The 22,423-nt window shown below is 41.5% G+C and overlaps 3 protein-coding genes across 5 annotated transcripts; 2 read left to right on the plus strand and 1 right to left on the minus strand.

Moving 5' to 3' along the window:
• The first annotated feature begins 71 nt into the window (after positions 1–71).
• On the plus strand, positions 72–4,226 carry LOC120670329 (adenylyltransferase and sulfurtransferase MOCS3-1). Its single transcript, XM_039950417.1, has 11 exons — positions 72–431; positions 653–745; positions 955–1,010; positions 1,277–1,341; positions 1,448–1,522; positions 1,616–1,694; positions 1,840–1,878; positions 1,959–2,067; positions 2,527–2,645; positions 3,385–3,504; positions 3,582–4,226. Exons 1-11 carry the CDS (start codon positions 131–133, stop codon positions 3,966–3,968), a joined length of 1,443 nt encoding a protein of 480 aa, XP_039806351.1. The 5' UTR covers positions 72–130; the 3' UTR covers positions 3,969–4,226.
• LOC120670328 (fanconi-associated nuclease 1 homolog) lies at positions 4,226–22,355 on the minus strand. Of its 3 annotated transcripts, XM_039950414.1 has the most exons (18): positions 22,180–22,355; positions 21,949–22,105; positions 20,929–21,464; positions 20,748–20,852; positions 19,666–19,915; positions 19,513–19,575; positions 18,901–18,975; positions 18,705–18,823; positions 17,749–17,819; positions 17,586–17,673; positions 17,325–17,465; positions 17,019–17,242; positions 16,399–16,672; positions 16,063–16,296; positions 15,449–15,871; positions 15,195–15,257; positions 11,436–11,542; positions 10,944–11,071 (listed from the first exon to the last, which is right to left on the minus strand). In XM_039950414.1, exons 1-17 carry the CDS (start codon positions 22,300–22,302, stop codon positions 11,459–11,461), a joined length of 3,030 nt encoding a protein of 1,009 aa, XP_039806348.1. In that variant the 5' UTR covers positions 22,303–22,355; the 3' UTR covers positions 10,944–11,071; positions 11,436–11,458. The 3 variants fall into 3 exon arrangements, with proteins under 3 accessions (XP_039806350.1, XP_039806348.1, XP_039806349.1); XM_039950415.1 differs by lacking the exon at positions 22,180–22,355 and having other exon boundaries at positions 20,929–21,112; positions 21,949–22,075; XM_039950416.1 differs by lacking the exons at positions 15,195–15,257; positions 15,449–15,871; positions 16,063–16,296; ... (11 more) ...; positions 21,949–22,105; positions 22,180–22,355 and adding exons at positions 4,226–4,857; positions 5,073–5,182; positions 5,270–5,335; ... (8 more) ...; positions 10,589–10,660; positions 11,737–12,218.
• LOC120670330 lies at positions 12,324–15,050 on the plus strand. The gene is made up of 5 exons (XM_039950418.1): positions 12,324–12,540; positions 12,643–12,716; positions 12,805–12,908; positions 13,029–13,097; positions 14,392–15,050. The coding sequence occupies exons 1-5, from the start codon at positions 12,467–12,469 to the stop codon at positions 14,650–14,652; spliced, it is 582 nt and encodes a 193-aa protein (XP_039806352.1). The 5' UTR covers positions 12,324–12,466; the 3' UTR covers positions 14,653–15,050.
• Positions 22,356–22,423: the final 68 nt, after the last annotated feature.

Consider the following 22,423-nt stretch of genomic DNA (forward strand, 5'->3'; position numbering starts at 1 on the left):
TAAGCGTCTACGTGGGCCGTGCTTTACGTATGTGCCTACGTTGGCCGGGCCCACGCGCGGTTGGTTAATTTCGGCGGCTGAGGCGAGACGGCAGCGGTGAGCAAAGGGCAAAGCGTCCAGGTGCGGCGGGATGGACGGCGGGCGCCGCGGCGGCGGGAGGAGGGAGGCGATAGAGAGGGAGCTGAAGAAGCTACGGGCGGAGCGGGAGGAGCTCGACGGCCGGATACGGCTGCTAGAATCGCAGCTCGAGGTGGGGCCTGAGGGAGTGGACGGTGCGGCGGCGGTGGAAGGAGTAGTGGACGGCTCGTGCGACGGAAGCGTCGCGTGCCGGCGACGCAGCGCGAACGGGTTTGCGCCGGACGATGGTCTCCCGGCGGACATGATCTACCGGTACAGCCGTCACCTCCTCCTCCCGGACTTCGGGGTCGAAGGTCAGTTGTTTCGTTTCCAATGTTTTAGACTTGCTTGTTGCTTCCATAGTTCCATTACTATGGCTGCCTGCGCCTGGTTATTTCATGAACTGCCTCCTTCTGCTTCGAATGTATTATCACAATTCACAAACTCGTATGCTCAGTTCAGTGGTGCGGTGTATTGCTCAAAAAAGGTGCAGCGCTTCGACTGAACCTCTGATGCTTTGTCATCTATCTGGCAGGCCAGCGGAAGCTGTCACAGTCTTCGATTTTAGTGGTCGGCGCCGGAGGTTTGGGCTCTCCCGCGGCACTGTACCTAGCAGCCTGTGGTGTCGGTAATGTTCACCTCTGCTGTGAAGTTGTGTTTAACACTTTAACTTTAGTTTCACAAGGAAGCAGTTAGATTTCTGAAACTCGAAGTTGATTCTTAGGCGTCACCCATCTCCTTTGGAGGAGTCTTTATGTAGCTTATATGTAAATTGAACATGTTATTGGGTTCAACCCTGATATTTTTGCATTTGCAATGCATTTGTTATCTTATTAGGTTGCTTGGGCATTGTGGATGGTGATGATGTTGAACTGAATAACCTTCATCGACAGGTAGAAATAATTTTGCGTGTTTTTTCTCCCTCTTATCTAGTGTTCTCAGTTTCTTGGGTTATTCTGATGTCTGAATTATCTGAATGATGCATACTTATTGGTAACAGAATTATAAGGGAAATCTATTCGTGCAATCATAAGCGACAAATGTAGTCAATTGGGAGAGAACAATCTTGAAAATAATTCACAATGAAAATCGGTAATTTCAATCTGTAACAGTCATATGGCGTATCAATGCTTATCTTGTTTTCTGTTCTTACTCTCAGATAATCCACAAAGAAGCATATCTTGGACAACCAAAAGTAAAGTCAGCAGCTGATGCTTGCCGTGAGTAAGAGTCCAACCTTTCAGCTGTTTCTCTACATTGATTACCAAGCAAATGTTGTAATATTTGATTCTATTATTTCACTAGTACCACATATGTTTCCTTAAATCAGGATTAATTCCTCTATCAAGGTGGTAGACCATCACCATACTCTGAAGCCGTGCAACGCTTTGGGGATTGTGCGGAAGTATCCTTACAGACTCTGATATCAGTGACATGACATGATTTTTTTTTCTGAAATGATATCCTCTTGCTTTCATCATTAACTAAACAACTACAGATATGATATAGTTGTTGATGCAACTGACAACCTTCCTACTAGGTATATGATCAGTGATTGTTGTGTTCTACTGAACAAGGTAACTTTCTTTTTTGTTTTTGTGAGTAATGCATGCTATACTTTGATATGGAATTCTGTCCTCAGTCCTCTGTCATGTTAGCCTTTTGTTGATTTCATGGCATCATTCAATGATCAATTGCTGGGATTTTACCTATTTTTTGCAGCCACTTGTATCCGGTGCAGCATTAGGTTTAGAAGGGCAGGTAAACATCTTCCTTATCAAAGATATTGTACTTTTTAACTTAACCTTATATTTTAATTCATTAATTGACTTCTCTAACAGTTGACTGTTTATCATCACAATGGAAGTCCATGCTATCGGTGCCTCTTTCCAAGTCCACCACCTGTGGCAGCCTGCCAGAGATGCTCAGACAGTGGCGTTCTTGGGGTTGGTAGGTGACTCTGTAAGCACCCTTCATCGCCATAACATATACTTTGCAGCAGACAAATATGAATAGAATATTTTTTGTCAACCTTCTTCAAATTCATACACAAACTTGTTTTTATGACGTGGACTTCAACCTAAATAGGAAATTAAATCATGAGTAAGGAGATCCAATGTTGTGCAATTTATTGTTTTTTTCATGTCCATATTCATCCTTAACTAATAAATGACTACAGGTTTTGGTAGGTTCACTCAATGATGTAACTCCTACAGTCGGTTCTTCTTCAAGATGTTCTTACTAAATATTGTGATATTATTGTGCATTTACCACAGATCAGTGTAGACACCTCATTTCCAGCTTCTTAGTTTATATAGTTAGCTGCTAGTTATTGTAATTAGCACCTTGTCAATTACTTTCTTAGACATAGTTTCGCACTGGTGGACTAACTACTCTTTTGTTGACTAGTTCCGGGAGTAATTGGCTGTCTACAAGCTCTGGAGGCTATAAAGGTTGCAACTGCCTTTGGTGAACCCCTCTGTGGAAGGATGCTACTCTTTGACGCACTTTCTGCCCGTATTAGAATTGTATGTGATATGTGACTTACTCTAAATTAGTTGTCATAAAATCACAACAGTCCAACACTGTGATGCATCCCACTCCTTGCACCATGTGGGGGGTGGCACCAATGTTGCATCCGCCTTTTCCTATCTACCTTTAACTTGCACGTTCTTTTTAGTATATTTACCGCAGAACCAGTAGCATGAATTACAATAGTGGTATGGCGTCAGTTTGTCATGTACTCATGTTGCCAATCATGTTTGAGCATAAAAGAAATTTAATTGGTCCTGAATGGAATGTAATTTTTACAGGATTATTCTCAGATTAATGAGAAACATTGACTCTTCTTGTTCTAGTTGGAAGAACCTTTACATTCTAATCTGTGGTATCTTCGCGATGGTCATGTCTTGGGTGTGTTTGCATTTTTTTTTTGCTTTTGATTAACAATTGAAATTCTGGGAACATAGCAATTGTTCGCAGGGTTTCAAGACTTCCCTCTTTTAATGTTTTCAGGACCTTTGCTGAGAGCTGGTACCTTGCCTATTCCTGTAGTAAATTTTCAGTTACCAGACCAACAGACAGTCAAATTCCACTGTTTCTTATCCTTACAAACCTTTTAACTTAAAAGAGAGTTCAATTGTTAAGTAGTGACCAAATGATTGGAAAAATAACCTTAGAACTTGTTTGTGTTGGTTGATTGCATAACTATACAATTCAGTATCTTAATATAGCTCATTTCAAGTCTGACTCTATGTATGTTTGCAGGTTAAGCTTCGTGGAAGCTTGCCAGATTGCACCATTTGCGGTGAAAATTCAATTTTCACAGAGCAAGATTTTCAGAAGTTTGACTATGAGCACTTCACACAATCACCAATGTCCGATAAGGTAATGTAAATGGATGCAATGCGCATCATAACAAGAATGATCTTGAATTTTTGTTGCCTCGTCTACTTTTACTGCAGACAGCGCCAAGTGTGAATCTGCTCCCCAAGAACGCCCGGATCACTAGTAGAGATTACAAAAGATTGGTTGATAATGGCGAACCTCATCTGTTATTGGACGTACGCCCCACGCACCACTTCCAAATCGCTTCTATTTCTCCGTCTCTGAACATCCCACTCCCCATGTTGGAAGAGAAGCTGCCCACACTCAAAACCTCGCTGAAGGAAACAGGAGCAGCATCAGCCTCGGGTAAAGAGCCTGCCTTGGTTGTTCTGTGCAGAAGGGGCAACGACTCTCAGAGAGCCGTCCAGCTTCTCCGCGAGAATGGGTTTGCCTCTGCGAAGGATATCATTGGTGGGTTGCAGGCATGGGGACAAGATGTTGATCCTGATTTCCCTGTGTACTAGCAAAATGGATGTAACAGTTAAGTGGTGTTTATGAGGCTTTACTTAAGGTCCAACCTTTACATAGTGCTGACCTTGTGGAGGTGAGTTTGAGAAGATTGTTTTGCCACACGATTAGCTGTCATTCTCAGCTTGGGAGCCATTGGCTTATTTGAGCTATCTTTGTAACAGTTTGAATGCAGCGAGAGATGCTGCTGTGCAAGAACAGTAATTCCAATTATTATCAATTGAGCAATAGCACTATTAAAAAATATTATGGAAGGGGTGAATGTTAAACAGTTCTCAAGACCTGTGATTGCTTACACCACAGAAAATAAATTTGGACTATAAAATAGCCTTTTGATCAATCAAATGGCAAAAATGTTCGGTAAATTGAGATCACGTGCATGGAAAATTTTGATATTGATCCCTAAGTCAATCACTGATATTCCTGCTGCATTTTACTTTACAAAATTTGAAGCGAGTATATTCTACACAAGAACAGAAGTAATAACTGCATCTGTTGGGACTTAGGGGCTCAAGCACACTGGATGGTGTGAAATGGACAGCAGATTTACGTGAGGTATCTTCAGACTTCAAAGGCGTGCAATCCAATTGTAACCCTCTGGTTTCTTATTCTTCTATGATCAAGTATGGTCTAGGATTTGCTGGCTTGCCATTCCAGTGTTTCATGTCAGACAAACTTGTGTCCCAAAACAATAGGCGGTATAGGTATGCTATCTCTGTTACTATGATCTTTTCAGGTCCAGCATGTCATTTTTCCTCTGACTTCGGTTGATCATCCATTCCTTCCTCGCATTCCTTCAGAAGTCTTTCTACAGTAGGATCATAAGCAATAGCCATCTGCAAATATTTGGCAGCCTCAGAGTTCCGGCCTTCTCTGGATAATATACTGCAAAAACCAATGTCAGCACCTTCAGAAACTTTCCAACATTATAAGAAAGCAGGGCTATGTAAATGAAATCAGTAATGGACTTGAATTACAATATGTATGTAGCTGTGTGTGGACCCGAGAGGACCCCTATCATAACTAATTGTAGGCTGTTGGTAGCTGTCGGGCGTCACACCAATGGAAGATTAACAAAATGATCTAAAAAGGACTATTACCTTCCCAAAATAACCATCCCTTGGAAGTAGCACGTTTTGTTAATGGGCTTTTCTGGTTCCTTGAGCTCTGCTATTCTCTGCAGGAGCTTGATTGCCATCTCATTATCCCCCTACATTGGTAAACGTCATGATGCTTATGCCGTTCACTGTTATTCCTAATGTTCTTATAAACTAAATCCAAATGTAGCACACTCTACCTGCCGCTCATGTGAAAGACCTGCCCCGAAAAGTGCAAGTACAAGAAGAGGGTCATCTTCTTGAATCTACACAAGGGATAGCATTAAGTCTTAAATTTCTGCCTCAGATCATAATTTTGAAGTGCTGAAAACCACCTGAGGTAACAACAGACCTTTTCTATAGCATGTTTAAAACATTCTGAGGCTTCAGGAAACAATCTGTTTGAGAACAGGGTTTGTCCCATTCCAATCAAAGCTGTAGACAGATCTGGGTTTCTCTCTACTGCTGTCCTGTGGGTAACATTGTTCATCAACTTCTCTTGTTTGCAAATGGAGATGGTACCCAACAAGTGAACAGACAAACCTTAACACAAACTTACCTGATCAGTGGAATAGCTTGATCTCGCCGACCAGTTCCCAGATACTGTAATGCTTGCTGATGATAAACATATAGGTATACGGTTCAGAATTCATTCTGGAATGACATTCCAAGATTAAAAAAATGTAAATATTCGTACTTCAAGTAGCTCTTCAGGTGAACTGGACATGGATATATTTTCTTCCATACTTTCCAGTACAAAATTAGGAGTTGTACTCTCAATGGCAGTTCCATTATCAGAAGGTGTCAATTCCGTTTGCAAGTCAGCGTCTTCAAGAAGTGACCGCTGTAAATTCATGTGTGAAAAGAGAATGAATGAAGGAAAAAAAAAGGAGGGCATTCCTCAGTGTCTTGTATTGTGGTGACGGTGAGTGCGTGGTTGGGTTTGTGGTGTGGGGGTGGGGAGTGTGGAGCATCATGATTCAATTGCACATAATGCAAATAACTAGGACATGTAAAGTAGATGGCTGTACCTGCATCGTCTTAGAGCCCTCAAGATGAGACTTTTCTGCTCTGCTACCAACCTGAGCTCTAATATATGGCAATCCCAATAGCTTGCGTACAGCACCATTTCTCAGGGACAATTGCTGCACTTTAATCATAAAATTAGAATTTAACATCAAGTACATAATGTTGGCTTCATCATATCAAGCTTGTTCAAATCAAAATACATGGAAGGTTTGCTCAAAGGATAAAAAACAGGAAAATACAAACAAAAAGGGGAATTCATAAGCATTTTTTTTTCTGTCGGAGCTTTATGTAAGAGCAATAGAGATTGGGATTCATCTATCCGTTCTAAGCAACCTCTTCTGAATTCTTGACAACCCATGCATTGTGATACCATCTGCTCTAGGTTATTTAATATCTCTTTCAAGGTGTTCTTAGGACCATTCAGGCCATACTTAGTCTACTTTAGCCTTTACTTATTGATTATTGCAACATAAGCATAAAAAAGGTGTTGCAACACATGCCTACTGGTCGATATTTGACTAATGGCAAACCAGGAAAAAGAAAAGGAATGAGATAATTCTACCGGGTCATGTGCCCTCATCTTCCCTATTTTTTCGATGAGGTGTATTATTACTTTACCATAAAATCATATTCAGATTTAGGCATAGAGTTACTACAAAAAGAATACAAGATTCTCACGATAACCCAAACTGAAATGACTTCATAATACAAGTAAAACAATTGCTCTAACCTGAGCTACAGAAAATAAACCATTTGTAGTCCAGTACACCAGGCTTCCCTGCCAATCAAAGATTGTAAATAATCAGGTTCCGGCATCTGAATTACTATTCTATTAAAACACAGTTGCAAACAAGTATTATTAGACTACATGCTTTTGATTGGGGGTAGCAAAAACATCATTGACTAAACACTTCAGTGCAAATTAGTATACATCATATCATAATATGAGTACAATGCTTTTAGTTTGTAACCCTGCACCCAAACCTGATTTCTGTGGGGTGTGTGGGTGTGTATTGTAAATGTTTTCCCTTCTGCTATTGATGCAATGATACACAACCCCTGCGTGTTTGAGAAAACAAAACTGTTTTCCAAATCAAGTCTGCCACAGTTTTGCAGAACCTGCTTTCCCCTCAAGCTGCAACATCTAAATTCATCCAAGTCTGTTAACTTCTGTTAACTTTGTGACAGCACATGCAGTATAGGTAGCATCAATCTGTCATTATTGTGACAAAGGATTCTAATCTGACCGTGGAACACTATGCCAAATAGAGCATGTTGCTGGAAACAATTGTAAACACAAAGTATCTGCAGTAATTAAAAAATCACAGTTCTTAATGAAATAGATCCACCATAATAGTTAGGCCAAATTATTTTAATTAATCTCGGACTGCCAAACTTGACAATAGATTTCAAACATGTTGTGCACAGCATTCATTCCTAACCAAATAAAACCGAAATGCAAGAATCTAACCTGAGGAATCACAAATGATAATAAGAACATAGGGAATATGCAAGTAGCTGACCTGAGGGATCACATACGCGATAAGAAACAAAGGGATAGTCAGTACATCCAAGTATATTCTATAGTACTGCAAACAAGAAAGAATTATTTTAGAACAGGGTAGATTTACATATAAAAAGTAAGGAGGGAGAAGGAAACATGTGCAAAGTAGAACTATCTTTAGAACAGGGCAGATTTACATATAAAAAGTAGGGAGGGAGAAGGAAACATGTGCAAAGTAAACGGTCAATCCAATATTAATTCACAGTTATTTCAATGGACCTTACCAAAGGGGAAATCCTTAATACCTAACTATAGACAGCAAGATTGGGAGCAGCCAACCGAACATAATTCATTCCTCTAAGAAAATTGTGCATATTCAATGTACCAACCATAGCTTGATTGTATCATATCAAAAAGTCAGTATAGCAACAAGTAAGCACAGGCATTTTAGCCAAAATTCTTCGCATCAGTGTAACATCCATCATATAAATGCAATATCAATGCCATCTGGCAGTGGTGGATCCAGTGCAATACAAGAACACAATGAAGACCTGTGGGACATCGTTGTAGTGGGACATCGTTGTAATACTAGTATAATTCCAAAACCTACAAGTATTAGTTTTCAAAAAAACCTACAAGTATTCCATTGACCTCAACTGGTTGCCACCATACAAGTATATAGTTCATCGTCATTAGTCCAATATTTACTTCACACGACATCATACTGCAGTGTGGGCCATGTCCACCACTTCATTCCATCAAGTGTAGATACCCACATGGACAAAGTAAGCTAATAACACTATATGGGCCATATTTCACAAGGCCAACTGCCCAAGTGTGGTACACGCATCACATACACTTGAACAAAAAAAAACACTTGATTTAATGATTGATGGACGAACCATCCATGTTCTTCACAACAAAATCTGAGTAATGGGTCACTCATATTGATAACTTACTAAGAATTTGTGACAGCTAGTCAACTAGCTACATGTATCCCTGTGACTGGTTTTATGGATCATACCTTTGCCAGCAAGCCGAAAATTCCTGGAAGGTGTTTGATCTGGGACCCCTGAAAAGAAATCTGAGGAAACAGACCAAGGAGTCAGAGTCTCACAGACAATTTAGCACAAACAAGTTCCTCATCCCAGTGCTGGAAAATAATCTTGTGTCCAGGTCCGTGCTAGTGTCTAGATGCATAGTCTTTAGAGCTAGCTAATTTTCAGCATGAGTATTTTGCAGATTATAGTAGTTATTTTCTGCATTAAATGATATTCGCAAGCTTTATTGTAGCTCTAATTCAGTAATATATAGTGGAGAAACCAGAAAAGCTGCCAGCATTCGGCAGCACCAAAACCAATTTATCCTACTGTGTTCGTGTGTGTTTGTGTGAGCATCCTGGCCTGACCACTTTGAGCCTTTGAAGGATGTGACTTTCACCCAGCTTCATAAAATTGCAAGCTATCATTTCTGAGCCACTTAGTGACAAAAGGAACTGAGAATGTTCTAGATTTCATTGAAAAGGTTTTATCAGAGCACGGACAAACATATTGCATTCCCCTCTACGTTTACTCATGAGATGGAAATATCTCTTGAACCTTTCCATCCATAGGACCAACAATAGACAGAAATCAAAATCACCACCAACTTATGATTGATTGATTGGTCATACCAACTTTCTTGCATGATTATTAACCAAAAATTATATATGCAAATTTAAATTAACAATCACATAACCTACCAAAGGAAAAATTAACTCAGCCACGAATTTTAACTTGCTACACTGTGTGTGTTGTCCCAGTACTAGAGACTAGACTTAAAGAGCAAAACGAAACACGGTAGGAAAGGAAAACTAGTAAACAAAAGCTTTCAAAACAGAAATCGGCTAGAAAAGCACCTGAACATTTAAATAATGGAGACCAGCAACTAAGATAGGAAAGATAGGACCTAGAGTGCCATGTGGAAACTCAGTCAAGTCATGGAACCACAGAATACCACCCTGTTTAGTAGTCCAGAAATAAACAGAAGGAACTGTCAAATTTACGTTAAAGAAAAATGAAGTTAACTATGCAGCGTAATAATAAAAATAATCACAAATATGAATATATGCTTCATAAACAGGATACACTTGCTATTAGACAATATATATCTGGGAAAAACGGTAACTATAGTACTACCAATACTAGCGTATAGCTTGATATGTTTTTGTTTTTGGCTTTTTAGCCCATCAAGTCTAAGTGTTGCCCATACATCCATTTATTTTCTTGTATATATACCAGGTTTCCTTATTGATTGAATGCCAACATGGCATCCGAGCCTTGCAATATCAAACCCCAGCCATCCATATTCTTTGTGGATCCCTGATGTCGGCACCGTTAGCTTACTAACTTCAGCTGAATCCAGCCCACAATCTCTTAAAGCACCACACCATGGCCCCAGGTATACAGTTCCACCACCAGCCCAAAATTTTCAACACCTCCAAATCTCCAATGTAACTGCTGCAACCTCCAGATATGCAACTTAACAGTATGCACGCAAGATATCTCTAGTAGCTCAGTAGTGCCCTAAAACACCTTGGGTCGCATGTACCAATCATGTACTACAGTAGTTCACACTTTGATATCTTTTTTTTCCTTCTCAGAGCCAGGTGAAGTACAAATAACTGCATTAAACTCTATCCAATCGTCCAACAGCGACATAGTAATTCTAGGATTGAAATCTGATCAATATGATTGCTTTCTTATACTTGCAATAAGTTGTGTCATAAGTGCAACTGACAAATGAATGCTTTAATGTTAGACATCAGCTGTCAAATGCAAAACAATACAACAAACAAAGAACATGAGTACATATAAAATACAAACAATATGAATAACAAATATGGTTGCTAGCATTATGACCTTAAGACATCATAACTCTCTGCAGGAAACTTGAGAATAGTAAAATGAATAGACGAGAATTAAGTACAGAGATACCTTGAACATACATTATCAAATGCTGGGTGATGATTCAAGCACATACTCCGGATGCTCATCATCCAAAGAATAAAGCAAGGGAACTGCAACATAAGTAGAGAGGGCAGAAGAGATCACAACATAACATTAATCTAGTTAGTTTTTTTTAGGGAAACTATGGCAACCCAGGGGTTGCCTGAACTTTATTGCCAAAGAAACAATTTACATAGTTGAGTAATTACAGAGGAGAAGTTCCAAAGTAGCTAGTTCGGTTTCAAATGCTATACCATACGGGAAAAGATAGATTAGGAACACCACAATATAGACTCCAAAATTAATTGTAGCATCAATCATTAGATCCACAACTACACCACAATATATCATTACCTGTACTGAAAAATAGGCAAAATTCCAAAAAAAGGAGGGACAGCCAAGCTCCTCCTTTTTCCTCCGGAACAGAAGGTACTGTTCACGGAAGTTACTTCCCGGCTGAGGAGGGGGTATTGAAGAGGACACTTAAAAAGAAGATATATGAGAATCAAATCAGAAACACATGATGAAATGCACAATATAAATTCAACGTTACAAATGCATGTTTGAAATTAAGGCACCCGTAAGTTAAGTATTTTGAGATAAATAATATACTAAGCAGTACGCACTACCATGCTATTACTGTATTACTACATCGAAAGGGGGGGGGGGTATTGACCATTAGTTGTCTGTACTGGGTAGTACTGCATATAAATAAACCTATTGGGAATTTAGAATGCGTTTCTACTCAAATTTTGATAGGTGGAGAACAATATTGATAAAATAATTTTACAGGATGCATCGCTGCATCACCAGGTAATGAGAAGTTTGCAGAACAGTACTGCTTACATTTTTGCATTATTTGGCCAATTTTAGCAGTCTTCTGAAGCTGAACTATGAGGGTAGGAAGTATCAACAGTCTCATGGCCACAGTTGAAAGGGAGATCGTTATCCACCTGTAATGAACAGCAACAATTACACTTAAACTAGACTCACGGCCTCGATGACTGGGGATAATTCATAAGACGTGCAAAAGTACGACAAACAAGACTCATTCAAAAGCCCAAGCAAGGCCTCAAATTGCCACAAGAAAACGTGTTGCCGAAAAATAACGGGAAATGGATAGCTTTTCCCGCTGCAAGGAGCCTACCACGGCAGTCCGGTGAGGTTATGGAACCCGTCCATGAGCTCCGACATTGTGCTGACAGCCAGTTCCGACACTCCTCCAACGCCTTTGGCCGTGGCGCCGGCGGCACCTCCCACGGCATCCGCTGCAGCGCCCGCCGCGCTGGCGACATTTTCCTCGCCATCAAAGATATGCGCGTTGTCCAAGAATACGCTTTCCTTATCAGTGTACGCTTCCTCTCCGGGAGTGTCCGCGGCAGCGGTTCTCGGACTGGGGCCGGACCCGGAGCTAGAGCGGGAGTACCACGAGAAGCTTCGCAATTGGAGGGCGAAAGGGGGGAGCTCGCGAGGGGGCAACGGGAGAGTGGGAGTAGGAAGAGGGACGTTGTGGTGGTGGTGTCTGGGGTTCTGGGTAGCGGCGGAGAGGTGGGCAACGGCGGCGGCGAGCGTCGACGGGAGGAGCCGGCGGCGGCCGAGGAGGCGGATGGCCAGCGCCATGGGGCGTTCGTATGCAAAGGGGAAGCAAGGTCTAAACCCACATGTGCGAACTACTAACCGTTCGATCAGCACCAGACGGCTCAGATCGACTGAAACAAGTTATTTGTCGGAAGACCCTCTTTATCTCTCAAATTGCCGTTCAAGGCCTACGCTTCTTCCCCTTCCTCTCCCCACTCCGAACGGGCGAACCCTAGCCACCCTGCTCACTTCCTCGGCATTGCGGAAGCTGATCCTGCGGTCAAGGCGGCGGAGAAGAGATGGTGGTGGTGTCCGGCGGCGGGGGGAACGCGTGGGCAAAGGAGATGACCATCCGCCGCAGGATAGCCAGCATGTGCGCCCCACAGCCTGGAAAAATTCTCCGTTCTCTATATCAAGAAGGGATATTTTTCTTTCAAGCTGCTAACTCGAATTATTTGTATGGATTTGGGTTCAGATTCAACAAGACGCAGGAACATTTCCCTACTCTGAAGGACTACAACGATTATCTGGAAGAAGTTGAGGATATGAGTGAGTTGGTTGTCCTGTTTGTAAATTTGTCATTCGTGAATCACACCTATTTGGGAAAACTTAGCAGGATTTGATTTTCCTTTTGAAGCTTTCAACCTGATTGAAGGGATAGATGTTGAAGCGATCGAAGCTAAAATTGCGAGATACCAAAAGGAAAATGCTGAGCAGATATTTTTGTCCCGAGCGAAAAGGGTGTGTTCTTCTTTGCCATTATCCTCTGGAGGCAGCAGCATTCCAGTTGAAATTTCTTGCTCTAGCCACATAGTGATATATTTTGACTGAGAACAGTTTATCTTTATGGCCGATTTATAGGCTGAAGATCTTGCGGCTGCACTAAAAGCAAGCAGGATGAACCCTGTAAAGACCGACGCCGATGATACGGTCAGTAGATATTTTTAAGTTATATGTTTCCTGTGAAATAATATTTTGTGAGGTTGTGGAAGTATGCTGTCTTCAACTTAGGGGTCTGAATATCTGATATTGTGCTTACATCAGCAACCCCTTAGGAATGCTGCCTGTTGGAGAATATTCGGCACAGCCATTAGTAGCTCAACTAGGCAAATTTCTAGTAAACGCCATCAGGAGTGAAGCTGGAAATGCCCTCCAACCCGGGCAAAATCAATGGACATGTATTAGATTGATTAAAATTATGCTAAATAATATTTCTTTAGGTCTAATTACTATGGAAATTTACAAGGGGTGAACTGAGTTGGGCCCGTGCTGCAGTACGCTCAGCATGGACCCTGGCTCCGCCCCTGAACACCATCAGAAAATGGTAGTGATTAAAAGATCTAACTGCTGAAGTGCCAACTTTAAGATTTTATCACCTTGACATCCTACCAACATGTTTTAGTCTAGATGGAAAATTTTTACCTATGCTAGAAGATGATTTGGTGATTAAAGGATCAACCCTTAGCAAACTGAATCCTTTGCTACTATGTTTCAGCCAAGGATGAAACTGCACTCCACCTTCATTATGTGTGTTTAATCTCCTTGGACAGTATTATTTTTTTATCAATGTCATGCATCTTCAGAAATTGCCTGCATAATTCGCTGACCACGTGTCATAACAACAGATGAAGGTTTTATCATTTCACTTTGGATCCTTATGACTATTCAGTTTCAACTGGTTTCACGCCCATGTAAAGAACTGCTGCTAGCTATATTTTCCTTTTGTTATGTCCAACGAATTGAGATGGTTTGGACCAATTGAGGAGAAATTTACCCAGCATTGGCTGAGATGGTTTGGACATGTCCAACGAAGGCCTCCTGAGGCGCCGGTGCGTAATGGGGTTCTTGAGCGGGTCGATAATGTAAAGAGGGGTAGAGGTAGACCTAAACTGACGTGGGACGAGTCGGTTAAGAGAGACCTTAAGGATTGGAATATTTCTAAAGAGATAGCTTTGGATAGGAGCGCTTGGAGACTAGCTATCAATGTGCCTGAACCTTGAACTTATTTCTTTCGGGTTTCATCTCTAGCCTACCCCAACTTGCTTGGGAAAAAAAGGCTATGTTGTTGTTGTTGTTATGTTTCTCTATTCTGTACTGCTTTAACTTAATACTGTTTTTCCTTAAATAAACTTTTTTGTGCTTAGATTGCTGTGGTACTCTGATTAAAAAAACAGGTTGCTATGGTATAAATGACAACAGTTAGTGCTCTTGAAATCTATAACAGGCTGCTGGGAGTTCCCAGGGTATTAGCGGTGGGGCAGGAGTTCAGGGCCAGTATGCGCCTGCTGCTGTCCCTGGCGGGGCTCAGCCTCGTCCCACAGGTATGGCTCCTCAACCAATCGGCGGTCGGTCAGATCCTCTTCAAGGAGATGATGAGGAGACCAGGAGACTACGTGCGGAGAGAGCAGCACGAGCAGGCGGATGGACTATTGAATTGAGTAAGAGGAGAGCGATGGAGGAGGCGTTTAGTGCCATATTCCTCTAGATCTGATCCAAAAGCAGCACCTGGCCTGGTCGAAAGCCAGTATATTTAAGATGGCCTTTGAACAACTACACGATATTGAATGATCTGTAATTTTATCATCTTTTGTTTATGGAGTTCTCGCTTAGGGTATTCAAGTTCATATATCAGTATCAAGCAAACTAGCAGTTGCAAAAGCTTACTTTCTTTGCAAGCTGGGAATTTGCAAATTGTTTTTCACCTTGTCAGTCTCAGGTCATCGTGACAGTCAGACAGGTAACTGTGCCTTACTGTCACTTGTAACTGTTCCTTCGTAAGGACAGGATATGCTTTACTAGCCTCGCCACCTCTCGAACATTTTTTTTGTTCATCTGATGTTTTTTTTAGAATTTAGTTGAATCAAATACTGTGGCCTGTTGCAACTGTTGGCTTATGAAAGTACTTCAAAAGCTCATATACAGGATAGTTTTGGTAGATTCTAACAAGCCAATTGCTGCTCTGTAACCAATTGCCAGCTTCCAATGATCTCAAGTACAGAGCTCAGAATATATAAGCAGGTAACTTACCATAAGAACCCGAAGAAAACTGATGGTTCCAATCTTTCCACCTGGAGCTTTGTTAGAACATCCCTGCCCAAATAAGTGACGAGAATGTTTTTACTTCTGTACAACATCACAACAATGTCACTGTTTACATGTTACAGTTTTGCTCTTCTAATTAATCAAAGGCTTATCTAATGCATAAATGATCAATAAAATGAAATTGTTACACTAGGTGCAACTTTGAAAGGGAGCTATCTCCGCTTGACAACTGGGCTTACTTTGCACACTTCCACATCAAATCCAAAATCCATGAGAACAAGAATCCATGCACGCTGTTGCTCTGACAGCTGGTCCCTTGGTCCTTTGACCTCCACAAGTTTAGCTTCACCTCCTCCTCTTTCATCAAGGAAACGCCATAGCAGTAGATCAGGCATTCCACTAGACCAGCTTCTGTAATCAACTGCTAGATGGCGGAGGAGCAATGCCAAGCGATGGCCGCCAATGCATGCAACAACAGCCCGTAAGTCAGTTAAGGAATGACGGTCCCAATTAACCCCGTGGCAGGTTGTGCCCTGATGCAGCTCCCAGGAGATGATAAGCATCTCTTCAGCCATCCCATCTTGTATCTTCTTCAGGTGGGATTCTGCAAGGTCCTTTCTTGATTTGTAGAAATCATCTGTTTCCAGATCAAGGGGAGCCATCTACATAAGAACGCACAAATCAAGTCACAGAAATGTGCCGTAAGGAACATGTAAAAGATTATGATCAGGTCCAACAATCTATCACAAAATCAATAGGGATTTAATGAGAATCCACTACAAGGTTCTGATGACTTTGCAGAAAATATGACTGCACCACTAATAAACAAAAGCGTTGTTCATAGGTCATATACCTGGAATTTAGACTGGAAAACATCTTGTATGTCTGAAAACATTATGTCCCACATCAGAAGGCCAAAGATAGTCATCCAAATGCCGCCTTCTGAATGGGTACCTTGCCAACCACCACCTTCATCAGCATAATATTGTAAAGCCAACTGCTCAACCCCACAAAGTTCCCCGTCATAACCATAAAATAAATTTTTTGCTCCTGTCTCACAATTTAAGGGCCTTCCTTCAATATTCACCTAATAATAGGAGAAGCATAACAAGCATAGATCATTTAGCATGAAAATAAAGTGGGCCAAAAGGTGAACTTTACCATCAATGACAATCATGGTGATATATACCTCTTTTATATTTCTTTTGACATAATTAGCATAACTGGGAATTTTCCAGCGTCGTGGAGGTTTGCTTAAACGCAGCACCCTCCTTTGCAGCGCTAACTTTGAACCAGCACGAACCCATGGATCAATTACTCCTCCTTCAGATATGGAAATGCTCTCATTTGGACGACCCATATGCTCCAAATCAACAGATAGCCTCAGTGTCCAATACCCTCGCCGTCTATCACAAGGAATTTTACTGAGTAGTATCTTTAGAATCCTGATTGCATCTTCATACCTATAAATTTCAGTTGGCATGAAGTCCAGATCCCCAGAGAATAACAAAATGACCAAGATGCTTTCTGGGGAAAGAACTTAATAATCCCTTTAACAGAAAATGTACGCGCAACCAACTATAATTTGTACTTGTGCTTGTGTCAAATGCCCATATATCTACCAGCTACATCACTAAAGCATCCTAATATGTAGCACGAGCCAGAAGGCATGTCAACACAACCTTAAGGGAAAAAGAATTCTAGTGTGCTTAAGGTTTCAGGTTCACCCAAAATTTTAAGAATCACAAAAATCATGCATCTGAAGAGAATTCAAGTTGATTCATAATTTTAGCAGTTATTGCAACTTACCTACGGTCTCGTTCATAAACAGAGACACCTAAGGTGAGTATTTTCGAATAGACCCAGGAAGCTGAAAAGCGTGAAAAGAACGATGGAGGATGTTCAGGTGAAGTTGCATTTTCGGGTTTTGACATAGCGCATAATCGGTTCTCAGATAAATCAATGCATCTTGTCACCAAGTCCATGTTATTATTATCAAGGGATTCATCCATCACTTGTGCAACTCGGATAGCCTGTTTGCAATGCAAGATATTAAAAACACAGCTGGCGAGTGGCTCACTATTCTTCTTTTTGAAAAGAGGATTGGATTTTTACCTCTTCATACTCAAGCATATCACTTCTTTCTTGAAAAGGGCGGTGAGAGATGCTGCGAGCATAGTCTGGGAACTTCACTACACCAAATTCCACTAATAGAAAGGAAGAAAGATCTTGATCGCCATTTAGAAAAAAGAGCCTCTGCATGATTGTACTTTGGTCATAGATGCAAATATAGGTGTTGGATGAAATGATAATGTTGCTAGAATAGTCAGTGCAAGCAATATTTAAGCTCTATGGTTAAATGCAGTAAGCTTTCACCTGGATACGCCACAGAAGTTCATCTGCCATCTTAGAAATTCTTATACAGGTTCCTGTTAGTTTTAGGATTCGCTCTGGTAGTGATGAACTGCATGTTCCCGAGATGAACTGTCATGACACTGAGGCCACAATTCTCAACAATGCAACAAGCAAATAGCCTTACCAGGTACCATTATGATATAAAGACAGAAGGGTGCACACAAGCTCGTGTCGACGTGTGCAGGTTGTCTTATCCTAAAAGGGAGAAGGTCAGTGAGAAAACAAGGTAGAGAATGAAAATCAACCCCCCTCTAACAACTAACAAAAAACCCAGATAGCACAAATCTGTTTCTGTACATGCACTTTTGTGTTGACATTATTTTAAAAAAAACTCGGCCGGGTGGAGAAAGACCGCCCCACCGGTATTGACTTTCTAGAAGAAGCCTCGGCTTCCCCGACCGAGAAAATCCCCGAACCCTGGCCCCGCCCTGACACTGGGGGCCGTAGCCCATGGGAACCCTGCCTGGGCCATGTAAGGGTCCTCAGGCCGACCTGGGCCGTCCACACCAGTGCATTGGCACCGGGGCCAGCGAGGGGATTTTTTTAACCTCAGCCTGAAATTCGCTCCCACGGGGAGTCGAACCCAGGACCTGAGGAGTGCCGCTGGGTTCCTCTAACCAACTCAGCTAGAGGCCCTTTGGCGTGTTGACATTATTTTCATCAAGTGCTTGTGGCCAAAAACTATGGATGGACGGATTTTATATTGCCTCATCAAGTTGTCCTATTCCTTAGAAGTAAAATCATTTCACGGATTATACACCTACCGTTGTGCATTGTTGTTTGGTGTTATAGGGACATCCCCATGCATTCTCAGATATTTTCAATTCCACAGTTCCATAATCAAATTTGATAGTTATCGGGGCTTATTATATGAGTATTCAAAAAATATGTGCCAATATGAAATCCTAAAGTAGTATATAGCTTCCAAATTGGTAACTACAAATGGTGATTCTTAAAATCAACCTTTCAAGGGACCAATGCTTGGGCAGCGGCTGAACCTCAGACAAACAATATATCGACTGATCAAAGTACGTGTACGTGTGAGTGATGATAAAAGGTATTGAAGACGAGATTGAAAACCTTCTGAAGCTCCTTTAGAATTTCTTTCATTTCAGGAACACTTAAAACATCAAGAATCTCCTTCATATCATATTCAGATGGATCAACTGTGCAAGAAAGCATGTCGATATAACCTGCCACTGAATAGAGAAACAGTTTTTCAATTCGACAAGCTAAAGGCACAATAGCAAGAAAAATTTAGATGCCAGGTTATTACCCTTCAGCTCCATTGCTGCATGCTCCAGATCTAATATCTCACGATACGAGATAGTGCTCTTTCGGAACCATGGCCCTGTACGAAAATTAGTTAAGCAAGTGCTAGGTTATTGGTTCAGTAAGTCTTATTTCAAAAATATTTCTTCACTAAGAGGCTCCATTTAAATAATTTTAATCAAGCTACTGAAGCTACACATGCCCTAAGCTTGATCAGTTGATTGTGAGTCGCTTCTATTAAAGAACATGTAACAAAGTCAGGACTCAGGACATCATTGCGACACCCAGCACACAAGCAGTGGCATCTCAGATATGAAAGCCCCGAGTCCTATGGATCAATCTTGACAACCTTATCACCTGAATGAGAATAAAATAAGTGTAGCAAATATTTGATAGTGCAGGGATGGGAATGTTCTTTCCAAAAATGCCCAGAATGGGCAAATTAAGTGGAGGAAGGTCCCTTTTGATAAATTAGTGCTGCTGATTGTATGTCATACATCCCCAATACTTGCTCAAGTGCATTAAATAAGACTCTACTTTAAGGTATGAGCATATGCAAGGTGAAGAAAGGAACCAATTAAAATTTTACTTATCACTGTTTGACAGGAAAGCTAACCTTTTCGAGTGTAAATCCTTACAAAAAGGTGTTGCCCATCATCTGACAACGACTTAAAAGAAGCTGTTAAATGACATAACATATAATAATCAATTAAGATGTGTTCAATGAGAAATTAAAGAACTAAGTGAGAGGGGAAGAAAAAATAACAACCTAAAAATGATTTTTCTATATCACTAAAAACATGTGTATGGTTGGCAATAACATCTGATATCATCAAATTAAAATTTTTCTGGTATCTTGCAATGGTAGGTCGCTGAAAATTTCCACTTTTAATGGTGCTGATGAACTTTTCCCATAAGGATTGCGAATACTTTGGATCATCATTCCTCTGATATTTCTGGACAGTAATCTGGATGAGAACATTGCCAAGCTGTTGTTCAGGCAAACCAACCACATATCCCTAATAAGAAAGCATAATGAAGCGTCAGCAGCTGAATGGCTATTTACTTACTATGAAAAGCCTATCTGCAAAATAGAAATGGATAATCAAAGACCTAGGCAACCTTAGAGCAGAAATCTTACAACCTTCCAACAGCAGGCTGACTGATTAATATCATCAGAAAGCTGGTATACAAGCTTTGCTGGTATACAAGCTTTTTTTATGGTCTGTTAACTGAGACAGAGCAGACCTAATGCCCTCTGTTTGAAAGAAACTCACAAAACTGCTCTACTGTCAAACATACCACTAAACCAAATAAGCATACAGAAATTATACTCATTGATCCCATCATCTCCCATAATTATTGATACAATCAAGTGGACATTGCTTGCATTTACAAAGATGAAGCACAGTAACTGTCCTATATCTCTCTTTTTTTGTACAACTGTTGGGTCTGAGGAGATGTAGCCAAAATTTCCTGGCACAAATATATAAAGTAATATTACTGGAGTTTAGAGGTGCTCAGCCTGTGAATGCAGCACTTAAATGATAATTCACAAAGGATTATTGACAATTGATTAATTGTGTTCAGTACCATCAGCTAGCATCCGTTCAGATTGCATTGGGTGAGATCTTATAGAGAAACTATTATGCAAACCAAGGCTACTTTATTCATCACCAATAAATGTTTACTTATTTAACTCAAAGGAATTTTAAAGAGATAGTAATAGAGGGAGTTTTGTCAGCATAGTGCAGTGCATTAAGCATTAAAAGCCACCTTCATATGTCTAATCAACAACAAAAACTAGTGGCAGAAGGGTAACATTCTAGCAAAATAATAACAGAACTTCACCTCGCATTCAACATACTGTCTATCCATTAGAGGAGCCAAAACTTTAGCAAGCTCTCGAGGCAAATATCCAAGCATCTCCTCGCATTCAGATGCTGCATAAAGCACCTACTGATGATATTAAGAAAAATCCACTATATGGAGGGTATTACCATATATTTTTGTAGTTGGAAAAGATGGAAACCTTTATAGCATCAGAGTCCTTAGCATTCTGAGGATCTCTCTGAAAAGTAATGCCTGCATCTTCTCTCAATTCAATGTTCTCATGAAACCTCCGGCCAACTATGACAGTGTCAACTGCTATGATGGTGCTAGAATCCAAGTCTGCACATGCATCAATACTGCGAGATGTTGCCATTGTTGGATGCCTGCTAGAAGAGTAGTGTTCCACTGGAACATTACTTACATCATCCTTAACATTTGGCAAGAGAGTATTTGAAGGTACATAGGTACTAATCGTCTTAGAAATGCCAAGTAAGCCATTCAGACAACCAGGTGATGAAAGAGAAGGTCCAGTCTTTGAACCCTCAATGTCAATATCCAGCGAAAAGAATGCTTGGTCTCTAGATAAATCCTCATCGATCTGTTTCACACTTTCTGTTTCAATCTCGTTTTTCAAATTGTTTGAAGCAGGCTCAGCGGAAACCTTTTTACTGAATCTAAAATTAAGAAGGGTGCTCTGTGTTAATTTTCGTTTTGTTCCTCTAGTAAGGCATATATCTGCAAAGATAATGCCAACACAATAGTCAATGTTAAGAATAGTATCGATACATATGGCATGCTCTTTATGCACCGAACACTAGCAATAGTATTCATAAGCAATCGTAAATGTGCAGTAGTACGTTTGTAAATTTCACTCAAGCTTGTTCGCCCACTGAACCAACCAAACCAAGAGAAGGAATGAAAGTGGCATGATGGATATACACATTTGGCTAGCTAGTTTTGACTGACAAACCACTGCAACACGAACAGGAACAGCCACAAATCATATGAATTTGTGATTTGAGATTAGCTAATCAAAGCATGAAGGTTTGTCTAGAGCCTCTACGCCTTTGTTTGTTTGTTCTGAGACGTCGCAAAATTTCACTAGAACTTTGGGACAAACCCAGTCAGAACAAGTAGCGACACTCTCTCCATCCAGTAAATGCAAGGGAGCACTCAACATTGCAGGTATTCAGGACAAGCGTTGGGTTCGTGCTCGTACCGAGGTGGGTGTTGACGCAGTAGTCCGACCCACGGATGGACTCGCCGCATACGGGGCAGGAGACCCATTCCGCGCTCACACCCACGCCGCCGCTTCCTCCAGACGACGGACCAGCCTCTGCCCCCGCCGCCTCGCCCGAGCCGCCCCCGTCGTCGGCCTGGATAAAACCCAGAGATGTCAATTACCGGCGCATTTTCGCGGGGTTCGGGGCGGCGGGGTTTGACTTTCAACCTGAGCGGTGGAGGCGGCAGGGAACGGTGAGGACGGGGATAGGACGGCGGCGAGCGAGGCCGGGAGAGGGGAGCGGCGCCGCCGGCCGATGAGGCGGACCAGGCTCTCCCGCCCTGTGAGCATGGCCGCTGGGGAGGCGCGCAGAGGTGGCGGCTCGCGACCGGGGCCCGGGGGCGGGAAGGAATGGGCGCTCCTTGGGCTGGCCGCGTCGCGGGCTTTGCGGGCCGCGGTGTGAACGCGCGGG

The sequence above is a fragment of the Panicum virgatum genome, chromosome 4N, assembly GCF_016808335.1.
Source record: "Panicum virgatum strain AP13 chromosome 4N, P.virgatum_v5, whole genome shotgun sequence".
Classification (NCBI taxonomy): domain Eukaryota; kingdom Viridiplantae; phylum Streptophyta; class Magnoliopsida; order Poales; family Poaceae; genus Panicum; species Panicum virgatum.

Bases quoted from the DNA above. Each gene is read 5' to 3' on its own strand.
- LOC120670330 (XM_039950418.1), top strand. From the start codon at position 12,467: ATGGTGGTGGTGTCCGGCGGCGGGGGGAACGCGTGGGCAAAGGAGATG. The intron at 12,541-12,642 runs GTGCGCCCCACA...ATTTGGGTTCAG, and splicing joins CGCCGCAGGATAGCCAGCAT to ATTCAACAAGACGCAGGAAC. The intron at 12,909-13,028 runs GTGTGTTCTTCT...GCCGATTTATAG, and splicing joins TTTTGTCCCGAGCGAAAAGG to GCTGAAGATCTTGCGGCTGC.
- LOC120670328 (XM_039950414.1), bottom strand. From the start codon at position 22,302: ATGCTCACAGGGCGGGAGAGCCTGGTCCGCCTCATCGGCCGGCGGCGC. The intron at 19,576-19,665 runs GTTGTTATTTTT...GTCATTTAACAG, and splicing joins TATAGAAAAATCATTTTTAG to CTTCTTTTAAGTCGTTGTCA. The intron at 18,824-18,900 runs GTAATAACCTGG...TTCTCTATTCAG, and splicing joins TGCAGCAATGGAGCTGAAGG to TGGCAGGTTATATCGACATG.
- LOC120670329 (XM_039950417.1), top strand. From the start codon at position 131: ATGGACGGCGGGCGCCGCGGCGGCGGGAGGAGGGAGGCGATAGAGAGG. The intron at 432-652 runs GTCAGTTGTTTC...TCTATCTGGCAG, and splicing joins CCCGGACTTCGGGGTCGAAG to GCCAGCGGAAGCTGTCACAG. The intron at 1,879-1,958 runs GTAAACATCTTC...CTTCTCTAACAG, and splicing joins CATTAGGTTTAGAAGGGCAG to TTGACTGTTTATCATCACAA.